Here is a 13,555-nt window from a genome sequence, read left to right on the forward strand (position 1 = left end):
GCACATGCCTTTAATCCCAGCATTCCAGAGGCAGAGGCAAGTAGATCTCTATGAGTTCAAGGTCAGCCTGGTTTACATAGTGAGCTCAGGAGAGTCATGGACAGGTAGAGAGACCTTGACTCAAAAAAGGAGGGGGAGAATAAGGATGGAGGGAGGGAGGAAGGAAGGAAGGATGGATGGATGGGTGGATATGGTTTTGCTTCCTTTGCAGTGATAAGAGCAGGCTTTTGGCTTTGCTACCCTTTAAAGGTACACTCAGTATTTACCTAATACTCAGGACACTGCAAAACCAAAGCAAGAACAGGAAGTGAATAATGTTTGGGGAAGAAAAGTGAATGAAGGGCTGGTTCCTAAGATATCCATCCAATAAAAAGTTCTGGTCAGGGATTTTGTGCAAATCAAAGAGCTGGAGAGGCCCGCGTTTTTTAATGGAGATGATGTGACAGGATAAGGTATTTGGTAAGGGCAAAAGGGAGGTCAAGGTTCATCTCAGCCTAGCGCCAGTGTACATTCTACACCCACGTTCTAAAGATGGACCAAAGACAAAAAAGACAGAGGAAGGGTGGGAAGGGGCTGCATGCACACCAGCTCAGTAATGCCAAGAAAGTGGGTACCAGTACCACACACAGTGCTCAACAGGAAGCCAGAGATAAGTGTGTCAGGTGGATGGTGGGATGCAAAGGTAAACAGAAGGTGGTCCTTGTTCTCTTCTGGAGAACTGGAGGAGTGGTCCAAAAAAAAATGCCTGGTACAAAAGGAAGGAAAGACCCAGAAATACCGAATGGCACGGAACCTTCTCCAGTTTGCCATGAAAGGCTGCGCAACCCAGGCAGAAGAGACTGCGTGCCTTGGCAGACCTGAATTCAGAAGGCTTCTTGTGACACGGCACAGAATTTGGACTTCACCCAGAATGGAAACCATTGGAAGTCAACAGCATCCCTTTAATGATTAAGCTGAGTACCTACTGTGTGCAGAGTGATGTACCTACTGTGTGCAGAGTGATGGGGACACGGGTAAACAAAGCCAACCACAGTCCTGCAGCCTCCATCCTGAGACCCTAAGCCTACGTGGCTTTTGAACACCTTTTGAAGCCAGAGCCAAGGCTTTCTCTCTTCCATATTCTTCCATCATCTTCCTAAAGAGCAGGTTTCCAGTAAGTGTTCCTTAGAGAAATTCACATTTTTTTGTTTGGAATTTGGATTTTTTTTTTTGGTGGTCTTTTTGTTAGTTTTTGTTTTATATTTGGGAGTGTTTTGAATTTAGTTAGGTTTTTAAATTTTTATTGTTTGTTTTGTTTTTTCATTGCTAAGGATTGAACCTAGGGCCTTTTACTTGTTAGGCAAGGACTCTACAACCAAGCTACGTCTCCAATCCAGTTTTCTCTCTTTTCTAAGAACATTAAACAAGACTATGATCAAATTTTTATTTTTAGTCCTCGTTTTGGCAATGAGGTGGGGCTAGCTAGGTGAGGACAGACCATGGCTTACTGATTCAAGCGCTGTTTCTGCGGCTGTCTCTGTGGTGAGGCAGTAGATAATGGCAGTCCAAGCCAGAGAAACGCCAGAGAGACAGAAGTAGCTTTAGCCCTTGGCCAGCCAACTCTTGCACAGCCCATTCAGCCTCCCTGCCTATTTCCATTCTAAAATTCTAAGAGATTTACTTTCATCCTGGGACAACCAGTATTTAAGGTCAGGTGCAACAAAAGATAGTGGGTCAGCTCCAGGATGACCCCAGGCAAGGCCTGGGCCAGTCACACTGCTGCAAAGAGTACAAGAGACAAATGAGATCGCAGAGGCTTTAAATTAGTACTGACAAGTTTCCTCTGCTGCTGAGAAAGCATCCCAGAGACACCCTGGGCACAGACACTGATAGTTTGGCTCCCCCAACGGGAGGTCACACTGCCTGCACCTGAGAGGAGACTGAGTACAGATTACAGCACATCTGGCTCCATTGCTCTCACTGAGTCTTATTCTAAGAACTCCCATGAGATGTAGGATTGATGTCTACCATCGCAAGTAAGACAAAAGGGTGGCTCTAACACATAGTTATAACAAAACCTATATCTGAAACATACAGTGGCTTGGACCCAATAATGACACATTTTATTTGCATCTTTCCAAAATCCTCTAGGCAAGGTAAATACTATAGTTACTTCGCAGATGAGAAAGCTAAGGCTGAGAAAGGCTTGATACAAAGCTACATCACTGATAGTTATAGAGAAGAAGGCCCAGCCTAGGTCTTGTTCCACATTCAAGACTCTGTGTATGAGACCTCACCTCCAACTCCAGGCAGTGCAATGCCTTTTCATGAGCTAGTGTGGTAGACTTTACTGAGTCTGTCCTTGTCCTAGCTCTCTTCCTCAGAAGATGCTGTCCCAAGCCTGGAAGGAGCCATCCGCTCTACCTACCACCCAGTAAAGACAAAGACAGGCAGAGAGGAGGCTGCTGAGGAACAGGGCAAGAAGGAGTAGAAAGGGAGAGAGAGGTCCAAGCCCCATCTCACCAACCACTTTGTGAATGAGTGTGAGCTTTCTCTGGGCCCTGCAGTTCCCTCAGCTCTAGAATGCCAATGGCCTCGCCACCATTCAGCACTGATAACGACGTCATTGAGCTCTCACTTCCAGAGAGAGCCACTAGACTGTGCTAGCTGAACCCACTCTAGCATCAGATCACTTGGTTCCTTCTGGTGGCTTGAGCTTGCGCTCATGCCTTGGACTCTCGGCTCCAGGAACAATTTGGTGTTTGGTCTAACCAAGACCATCTAAGCCACCCACCATGAGCTCCTACTCTTGTTGGCACACATCTACCAACTACATACATTGCTCCCATACTAGCCCTAACTGGACAAAGATAAACAAGACCATGCCTTTCATCAAAGAACTCTGAGTTCAGCTTAAGGATAGACATGCTAATTACTATGTCATTAGTAAATACTACACAGCAGAACCAGCATCAACTTCATCCTTTAGTTGTGATTCTTGGGGCCTTGAATTGTACCAGACCCAGCAGGATATGATCAACATTGTTGGAATAAACAAATAAAACAAACCATACAGCAGGATCTCAAAGGATACAGTTTGCCAGAGGCACTCTCTTCTCTACCTCAAAGCGTCTGACTTCATATCCCCCTTTGTTCTACTGCTAGGCTGAAAGAACATCTCTCCCCCTTCCAGGAACTAACCCTTTCACAGTGATCTTCAGGCTCATATCCATGGCAGCTGGGCTTCAACTCCTCCTCCCTCATATACCTCTGTCCCTCTGCTACTTCATCTCCTGCAAGGGGCACAGCCATCTTCACCCTCCACCACCATCACCCACCAGCAACTCCTTTATCTCCACCATCACTAAATCCAGTGGCCTTTTCCTCTTACCCAGCCTCCCTGACCTCCCCAGCCTCCTGGACACTGCCATGACACTTTCCCCTCTCCTGTCAATATTCAGTCTGCCTGGCTGCTGTTCTTCCTCTGCTTGCCTCAGAAATGCAAGGCCTTGCCAAGATTTCCCTGCTACTTACATTAGCTCCCTAGAGAACTAATTTAACGTCAAGACTTCCAATTCAGGAAGCCTTTCCAGGCACCAACCCTATTCCAACCCTGCAGCATCCAACAAAACCACAGGGACTGAAATGTCAGGAAAGAAAAGGTCCCCATGGGCATAGGGTAGGACAAACATATTTTCATCCTCAGACTCTCCATAGCTTCTATCACAGTGTGCCTGTCCTGCTTGACCCTGCTGTTCACTCACAGGCTCCCCACCTGCTAATGCGGCAGTCAGAGACAGGCATGCCTAAGCATCCATTAGGTGAATGGATGCGAGTTCTTGACGAATTATGAAGTGTAACAGATTATGAGCATCTTCATCAGAAGCCCCAGCTGTGACTTGTGCACAGCACAGGACAAAACCCCTGGGTGCTGGCTCTGCAGGCCACTGGGTGACCGAGAACCTGCAGATATGGGAATGCCCTTCCTAACTTCCTGGGGTTAAAGAGCACAGTCTAGAGGAAAGGAGGGGCAATGAGGGATACACACCCCTAAAATTCTTTCTTCCATTCATTTCTCCTCTCTTCCATCAGTGAACACCCACTGCTCTAGTTAGCTTTAACTGCCAGCCTGACACCACTTAGAGTCAGGAGAGGTGAGAACCTTGAATAAGGAACTGCCTGAATCAGACTGGCCAGTGGGCATGTCTGTGAGGGATTGCCTTGATGGAGAAGGGCCCAGTCCCCTGGAGGCAGCACTGGCAGCATGGCATAGGCAGGTGGTCCCACACTGTGTGTGTGTAGAAGTAAGCTGAGCATGAACCCACATGAATCAACAGGGATCCGGCCTCCGTGGTTTCTGTTGTACCTTCCTGGTGAGGAATTCCCTGGTAAAGAATAATATTGCAGAACAGCAAACATTCCTGCCTTACTTCCTTTAGTGAGAGATGATGACCTGGAAGTATAAGGTAAAATAACCCGTTCCTCCGGCCATGCCCACCCCCAAGTTGCTTTTGGTTTGAGTGTTTTACCACAGCAACAGACAGGAAACTAGGATACCCACTAAGCACCTCTGAGGTAGCAGGGACTATTCTATCGACCAAGACTGAAACTTCCTTTTACTTATTTATTTACATTCCAAATGTGGCTCCCCTTCCCAGTCTCTCGTTCCCTGAGTCCCTCCTGCTCGCTCCCATCCCCTTCTCTTCTAAGAAGATACGCTTCCACCCTGGAATATCAAGTCTCTTCCAGATTTAGGTGCATCCTCTCCCCCTGAGGCCAGACAGGACAGCCATGGACACTGAGCTACCTGTCATGTGCTGGCGGGCCTCGTGCCAGCCCCTGTATGCTCTTTGGCTGATGGCTCAGAGACTGCAACTTTCAACATGAAAGACAAGGCCTTTGCTTGCCTAGACCCCACATTCTAGTGAAAAGAACACGGTGCTGAGGAAAACAAAAGGAGGTGCTTCATCGGGGCACCCCCAGCATGGCTCTGCTGTCTGGTGGCTTTCTCTCCCGTGTGTTCTCACAGGCAGGTCCACTGCTGTGCAGTTTGCACTAGCTCCCCCTGCTATGGTACAGCGCCCACGTGCTAGCTTCTAACCACAACAGACCATGCTTAGGGTGGTTGGTATGGCTTCAAGGAGGACTCTGTGCTGTGCTCTGGGAAAGACTTAGGGCTGCTGGGTCCCCAGAGTCTAAGACCTCAGGCTCCTCTGGCAACAAGCACTGATGCTTAGGGGTTCCTGCCAGAGAGTCACTTGGCCGTGCTTTTTTCGGGTTGTGTTCAATTCTATCAGAGCCCTCCGGACTCAGCTGATTGCTGGTGGTAGATTTCTGCGTTATTTAGGGCACCAAAGTCCCACAGTCTTGACACAAACTTAAAATTAGAAAAGCATTAAATATAGGAAAGAAGGAAGGTCATTCAGGAAAGGCAGCCTTTGGGGAGAGCTGCAGGACAAAGACACCCTGGAAACTTCCAGGTTCATTAATGGGTTTTACACAGCATTCAAGTGGTGTTTCTCCTTCAGAAATAACACGGTGGAAAGCGTAGGGGACAGGCTCAATCCTCAGCTAACGCGGCCGAGTGAGTGACTCGGCAAACTAAAAATAGCTCCTTTCCCACACGTTCTGACGGATCTCACTTCGACCCTGTGCACGGGTTGATCCTTGCAGCTTCTGCCCTGCAGAAAAAATGAGGGCTGGCGACCCTTGAGCTTCACAGTGACCCCATCTCAGACCCAAGTCTTGTTTAATTCCACGGTTCCTGCTCCCACCGCTGGGTGTGCACACACGTGCAAGTGTGCGCTGAGAGTCGGTGCTCCTCAACCAAACGTGGGCAGAATTTAAACCAGGAACATGACTCAGGGATGTGACTGCAGGCTGAGCCCAGGCAAGCCCCCAGAAACACTGACAATCAGGCCATGTGTCCTGGCTCTTCTCCTGCCTCCTAGCAGGCCTCTTTGGGTCCCGGTGTTCTTAATTATAAATGGAAATAATCATTGCTCTTGAGGCCTGTTTCACGGCACCATACTAGGATCAAAGGAGACAACGTATGAACGTGCTTTGTGTTTGCTGCTGTGGGAACGGGACAGGCCAGACAGGCAGCCACACTGGGGCGCTAGGCTCAGGCACAGAAAGACTCAAGCCCTGTGGCCGACCTCATGCTCATCTTGGCATGCCATATCCTTGCTATACACCAACCCGGTTTTAAGAGCCTGGGTCAAACAACAGTTCCTTTTTGCTGGTGTCCTCGGAATTATCATCTGGTCTTCACCACTTCCTGTATCCATTTCTACCTCACTTCTCACTTCTCAGCCCGGAGTGCCATGTTTACTGGGGTACTAGAAGCTCTTTGAACACCAATGCTTATGCAGTTGACAAGGGAAAGGACAAGACATCCAAGTTCCTTTTTTTTTTTTTTTTGCTATAGGAGACCACTACCCAGCAGCTGAGCTTGTAACTTAGCTTAGTCAGGGAGTGGAGATGTGTGCCTGCTTGGTTCCCTGTGTTGTTCCCAGGCTATCCACTTGGCTTCTTCATCTTTGGTTGCTTCTCATCCCTCTTAAGAGCCAAGTCCTATCCATTCTGTTTGTGGGTCTTTACAAGAGTTCTAAACAGTTCCTTATTGTACAGAGTTCAACCCTAGTACTAGCACCCAGTCATGTCATAGCAGGCTCCCGGGGCACATGTGTGTCCTGTCTGTGTCTGCAGCAGTGTGGCATGCTGGGACAACAACAGATCACTGACTGCTTCTTGCATTAGACAATGTAACCAACTGTTACCAAATCCCCACTATCCAAGAGAACCATGCCTGCTCTCTTCACCAGCTCCCCATGTAGCATGCAAAGTCTACCATAGGAATTATGATCCACACCTTGTTGACAGAACCAGACAGGGCAATGGACGAGGCTCCCATGCCTCGGCTACTATGCCATCCAAAGTTTCAAGTGACCCAAGGACAGGAATGCTAAAGACTATGACATTGTTACACAATTGCATCAGGCTCTCTGCAGCTGAACTCACTACACAGAAGAAATTACTACTCCATTCCTTCAATCCTGCATTAGCAGAACCAAACAGAACCAAGATGAATACAGTAGGCATCAAAAAGACACTCATGGCTGCTGCCCTTGAACTCATCACCAAGAGTCTTTTAGTCTGCTTCTAAAAGAAGCAGTTAGACGGGCTCTCGATGCTCAGTTCAACGACAGTGATACAAATAAGTAAGATAAATACACGCACGGTCACATGCATGTCAGAGCACGTGACGGAAGTTGGGGACAGCTTAAGGGAGTCGGGTCTCTCCTTCCACTCTGTTGGTTCCAGGGTTAAAACTCAGGTCAACAGGCTTGGGGGCAGGCCTCTTTACCTGCACAGCCGCCTTGCTGGCTCTCGGCAGTCATTTTACATGCCCATTTTAAGACTAAGAGGAAATGAAACAGCACTCGTGATAAACAAAGGCTGAATCAAATCACAGATACTACCTCTGACCTTTTACAAGCATGGACTCCTGCACATGCAAAAAGAACGTACTTCAGTTGGGGTGGGAGGTTGAGAGCAGGCTTATTATCGCTGCTGTGTGCAGACTGCCTTCGTGACACAGAGGAAGGGCTCCGGAGAATGAGGGCTAGGACATGAAACGGAAATGGAACATCCTATGGACAGGGAAGGAGGTAGCCAGGTGGCCCTGGGGAAGGGAAGCCCTCCAGGTGTGGAGAGGCTTGTAATTAGCCTCTTGCTAATTACAGAAGTCCTATAAGTTTATTAATTTTTTTCTGACAGACTCTGAATGAAGACTGAATTCCTTCACTAAACTAACTCCAGTTCAGAGACATGGCTTCTGATGCCTGTTCTTCTAAAAGCCCTAGCCTTTCTTTAAGAACAAACAAAAGGGCTCAGTGAAGTAAGATTCAGTGACAGGAACATACACCCTGGAGAAATTAAGATTCCTGCCTTAAACGGAGAACTTCAGGCCATTTCAGAGAACCAAAGGGACTTGAATAAGCAAGTGGGACACAATGTTTTCTTCACTGGAAAATATAAACAGATGTGCAGAATACTTAGCTCAGCACTAAACACCTTCTAGGTCGGGTCACAGCCCCCCACCCCATCCCCATGTTATCACCTCATGAGGGCTCCATGCCCCGGCCAATTTAACTGTTAGCAGCCCCCATGCTTTCCTCACATCTCCACCCAGTATGACTCTGTTCAAGTTGTTATGTTCCTTGAAGTCCTCCTGTGTCTTCCAAATGCTTCAGTCCCATCCATCCCTCACGACATACCTCAATGCCATGCCATTCTCAAAACCCAAGCCAATCTTTCCACCAACTGAGTTCAAGCTCTCACTCCTGCCTGGAATACTGGCCTCTGAGCCTCCCTAAGTGAGTTATACAGTCTGCCTTATGCTAATGGACAGGTAGGTAACCAAGAACCAGCTTTTCTATCACAGTAAACCATTAGCTTCTTGTGAACGAGGATCCCTTCAGACTCCTGTATAACATACCATGACTCAGACTGGTATATAGGAAGCCCTCAGGAAAACACTTCACTGTGAGACAGGGAAGACACCACACTGTATGTGCAGGAAGCCACCACAGAAACCCTTCTCCGTGGGTCAGGGAAGGCAGCACACTGCATCTGCAGGAAGTCGCCACTTACCTCTGTTGCTCCTGTCAGGCAATGCAGAGGTGAAGGCACACTGTTCTGTGGCCCCTGGAAGGCGAGCGATGAGTCTTGCTCTACAGGTTTCTGAGCTTCAGGAGGCTCCAACCTCCTCCCTAGCTGACCATAGTCTGCTCGACCCCAGGTAAACACCTTGCCAGTTTCTGCGAACAAACAAGATCTGAATGAAGGCTATGTTCCCCAGATGTGCTCTCAAGGGTAAACAAGAGTTACTAGTAAAATTGTGACTGTTTACTTCATTATGTTCCAATCAAGGACGTGATAATGCCTTTGAGGGGGAGGGAGGAATGGCTCAGATTGCTTGCCATGTACCCTTATGAGGACCTTAGTTTGGATCCCCAGAACCTGTGCAGAGCCAGATGAGGTAATTCACATTCCAATGCCAGCCTCCCATGGAGAGAGAAGAGGCAGAGACAGAAAAATGCTCAGAAGCCTACAGGCTAGGCATACACAGCGGGAAACAAGGACCACCTGAGACTGTTCTGTGACCATTACACACACACACACACACACACACACACACACACACACACACACACCATGGCACACATGGCCCCACACTCTCACAAACATGCATGTGTGCACACATAGAAATTTTTAAAAAGAAAAGAAGCATGGGTCTTCATACATTCATGTAAGTGGGGACCTGAGGTTCGGAGAGGCTAAAAGACTCCCCCAAGAACAAGCAAGTAGAGAAGAGCAGAGCCAGAATCTGAAGACAGTCTTGGGTCTATGACGCTCTTGCATAGAGATGACATCATCATGGGTGACCGCCATCCTTGCTGGTGGCTCACCCACTATCTCCCCGTCCCACCACCCTCTCCTTCTGCTTCACCCAGATGCCTGGTCTCGACTCGCCTCCCTCCTATGCAATCCAGAGGCCTTGCATCCTGAGTGAAGTTTTATTCCTCACACCTCCTAGAGCTTTCCCCCAATTCTATGCTGGTTTCTTGTTTGCCCCTCCTGGTGACATAAGGAGTCCTCCTTTACCCAAAGGAGCAATCCTGAAAGCCCAAGGCAAGGGTGTCTGTGTGCTAGAAGAAAGGGAGAGAGCGGAGAACACTGTAAAAGGCCGTTTGGAGTCAGAGATGCACTCAGTTCCCCAGGACCATGTGGGAAGCCAGCCAGTGCTGCAGATGACAGAAGAAAATGAGGTTTGGAAAAGGAGCGATGGCCTTTCGTTCCCCAGATAAGAGAGATGTTGCCAAATCCATTCACTTCTACCAAGCGCTGCCTTCATTATTCTAACATCCGATGAGGCATAGATTATTAACAGATTTTCTGCAGTGAATATGCACAACCATGTGCGCCATGTAAATTCTTGATCTGTGTTTATTTCAACAAAGAAAAACTCTGCTTAAGAAACAAAACACCAAGTAATGCATATTAAATCTGAGACAAAGCTACTATGTTTGGTATCAAAGCTTCATCTGGCCCCACACGAAACATATGGCTTCCCGTGTCAGTTAAGAAACAGCCGAGATGAAGGGGGAAATGTCAGAGGACCATAAGCATATGGGGTTCTGCAGGGATCCGTTCCTGGGTTCAGCCTGCTGGTAGACATTGAGGCAGATACACAGACATCTGACTTCCGGGCTTCCTAGGAGAGGGAACTGTGCTGGTCTGAACAGGAATGGCCATCACAGGCTCACATATTTGAACCCTTGGCCACCAGGGAATGGCACTATTAGGAGGTGTAGGCTTGTTGGAGTAGGTGTGGCCTTGTTAGAAGTTTGTCACCTAGAGTGGGGTTGGGGGAGGGGGGTGGGCTTTGGAGTTTTAGATGCTCAAGCCAAGCCCAGTCTCTGTCTCTCTCTCTCTTCCTGCTGTCTACTGATCCATATGTAGAATTCTCTGCTCCTTCTCCAGCACTATGTGTGCCTGTGTATACCACCTTGCTTCCCACCATGATGATAATGAAGTAAACTCTGAACCTGTAAGCCAGCCCTGATTAAATGTTTTCCTTTTTCGGAGTGGCCTTAGGCGTGGTGTCTCTTCGAAGCACTAAAACACTAAGACAGGAGCCGAGGCTGTGCAGCCCACAGGGTACTCGGGGAAGGGCGACCCAGAGCACTGGTTCCTGTATACTTGTGTGCAGTTCCCTTTGCTGCTGCTGCCCTTCCTAACCCAGCAAACCACCACTCCAGCGGCCTTCCTAACCTGGTAGTTCGGGTCTGCTGAGTCCAGCACATGTACTGTTGGCCCTATGAACCCCTTCCTGAACCCTCAACTTTCCCAGAAAAGATGAAACGCACCCCTTTTGTATTCTTCAACAATAAGCTCAGAGAAGTGGCCTGCTCAGGGGCCCATGGCTAAGCTGCATCTCTTCCAGTGGTCCAGACTGCATCTGTTATGGCTCACAACACTATATAATCATGAAGCATTCTTCCCTCACTTATGTGGACTAAACTGAAAATAGTCCGTGCCCAGGATACAAGAACAGCAGACGCTGGCCAACTGTCCCTCTACCTAAGCTGGTTAGAATTTACTATTAGACTGCCCTAGCAGGAAAGTTCCGAATATGAAGAAGATGACGTGTGTGTGTGTGTGTGTGTGTGTGTGTGTGTGTGTGTGTATGTGTGTTGAGTCAGGGTCTCCCACTGAACCTGGAGCTTGCTAATTTGGCTAGACTGTCTAGCCAGCAAGCCCCAAGTATCCTCCTATCTCTGCCTCCCCAGGACTGGGATCACAGGCACACACAATGGGGCCTGGCTTTTTGTTTGTGTGGGAATCAAACTCAGGACCTCATGCTTGCACGGCAGCACCTTACTGACTGAGCCATCTCTCTGCCTCAACCCCAGCCATTTCTCCTTAAAGGATTCCAGCATCCCTAAGCTGGGAAGAAGTACCAAACTGAGTATCAGCAGGACCACAGAAAGAACTGTGTTGTCATAAACACACACATATCCTTTCTTTCAAATCAAGAACAACATCTTAGAACTTTCTGCTATTGATTATTGATGTCTGAAACAGGCAAGACTGCCAGATTATGGTGCCATCATTATTACATCTCCAATAGCAATTCAGCCATTTCACTTACATAGCACTTTCCACCTTCAAAGCACTTTACAAAGATTAACTAATTAATCTTCATACTCTCTGGGGAAGCCATAGTCAGTCTAGAAGAGACAAGGCCAGAAATCAGGCCAACCCAACATGATGTTCAGCCTTCAGCCTCAAACCTAAGCTCAGTACAACCTCCTGTGTGAGTCAGTTTACACTAAAAACACTGTACACCAGAGGGCTCAGGAACGAAGGAGCAGACACCTCTCTTAAAGGGACAGTAAGGAGCAGCCTTCTAGGAAGAAGGCTCTGTCCTAAGACTCTATCCCAGTGGAGCCTCACGGCAGAGACATAGATTACTAAGATAATGAAACGACTTGAGATCAAATTCAAGCAGCAGGTGATAGGACCAAGGTTTAAACCCATGGGGCTGGAAAAGACAGCTCAGTGGTTACAAGTACTTGGTTCCACATCAGGCTAGCATTCACAACCACCTGTAAATCCAGATCCAAAGGCTCTAATGCTCTCTTCTGACCTCCAGAGGAACTTGCACCATATAACACATGCACGCGCGCGCGCGCACACACACACACACACACACACACACACACCACTCTAAAGTCTTTTTAAAAAGATGTCTGTCTTCTGCCCCTGAGTCTAATGGTCTCTACAACGATGGCCCCACATGTGAGGAAGCAGTGCCCTGCTCTGTATGCCTCACAGTGACTCCCCAGCAGGACCCAGCAGAAGGCCACACAGAGCTCAGGACTCTAGCTGCATTCAGCACATAGACCATGACTTTATGTCACCTGGAGTGAATGAAAATAACCCATGTTCAAAAAAAAAATTCATTAATGCACAGCAGATAGACATGTCCCCTAAGCTGTCAAGCACAAGAAGATTCAGATCACAGAGCTAGGAAATGAACCTTTTCCGTGGAGTAAAGAATTGCACATTACTGTGATTAAAAAATAGACATATTAATGTCATCTAAAAAGTATAGGTATGTGTCTACAGATAAATGATAAATGAGTGAGAAATGCCAAAACAGCTCAAAATGAAGTCAGCAAGTGAGACCTAGTTTAAAAATATGGCCATGTAAGAATCCACATGGAAGAGATACAGAACCACAGCACTGAGTGAAGTCTTGGCACATAAGAAAGAGCAGAGGCAGGGCGGGCACTAAGTACCACAGAGAGCATCCAGGGAGGGTGCCATTCAAGCTGGAACTGGGAATGCCTCTGGTGAGGGGACAAATGCCATCTAAGGTGCACTTGTGGGTAAGAAACAAGCTAGGGAATGAGGAGGATGTGACAGGAGCAAGAAAGAGAGAGACCCACAGGCTCCACCTGGAGCAGGACTATGAAGGAGGGTCCCAGGGGGCAGTCTGGGCTTCAGGACAGCCAGGCTCACCTGGCACAGGAAAAGGCCAGGTGAAGGGCCTGGCTCTCACCTGGTTCCTAAATTCAGTTGCTTTCTGTGATAAGGTTTTCGAGCTAATACATGTACTTTCAGTTACATTATTAAAATATACACTGTTCTCTACATTTATAAATTCTGGCTATGTGTCCTTATTTTAAAATATACAAGATAAGCCCAGGACAGTGGCTGATAGCTGTAATTGCAGCCAGGAGGATTGGTTTAAAGTCCAGGCAAGCTTTGGTGGGCAACCTAAGGAGTTCTAGTGTGAGACCCTGTATAGAATGCATACATATACATATATACATGTGCGTGTATAGAGAGATAAAAACTAGAAAATGTAAAAGAATGTAAGGAAAGTAGAAAGAGGTGGTAAGACTCACATCGCACCCTGACCCTCAGGTTTACTGTAAAGGCCACTGCAACTTGACCTGGGCAGACTACAGGACTTAAGCGGGTATGGGGCCTCCTG

At 47.8% G+C, this 13,555-nt stretch overlaps 1 protein-coding gene across 9 annotated transcripts in view; it reads right to left on the reverse strand.

Annotated features, from left to right (window-relative positions):
* Positions 1-13,555, reverse strand: part of Sergef (secretion regulating guanine nucleotide exchange factor) — a 199,738-nt gene that overhangs the window by 138,811 nt on the left and 47,372 nt on the right. For 6 of the 9 annotated variants that reach the window (XR_003946486.1, NM_013789.2, XM_006540943.4 and 3 more), the window contains exon 9: positions 8,638-8,804. The exons of the other annotated variants lie outside the window; for them this stretch is intronic. Coding sequence is in view for 5 of the 6 variants with exons in the window: in NM_013789.2 (NP_038817.1) it covers positions 8,638-8,804 (167 nt within the window). In the remaining variant the exon portion in view is untranslated. The remainder of the gene's footprint in view (positions 1-8,637; positions 8,805-13,555) is intronic. 9 annotated transcript variants of the gene reach the window in all.

The sequence above is a fragment of the Mus musculus genome, chromosome 7 (assembly GCF_000001635.26).
Source record: "Mus musculus strain C57BL/6J chromosome 7, GRCm38.p6 C57BL/6J".
In the NCBI taxonomy this organism is placed as follows: domain Eukaryota; kingdom Metazoa; phylum Chordata; class Mammalia; order Rodentia; family Muridae; genus Mus; species Mus musculus.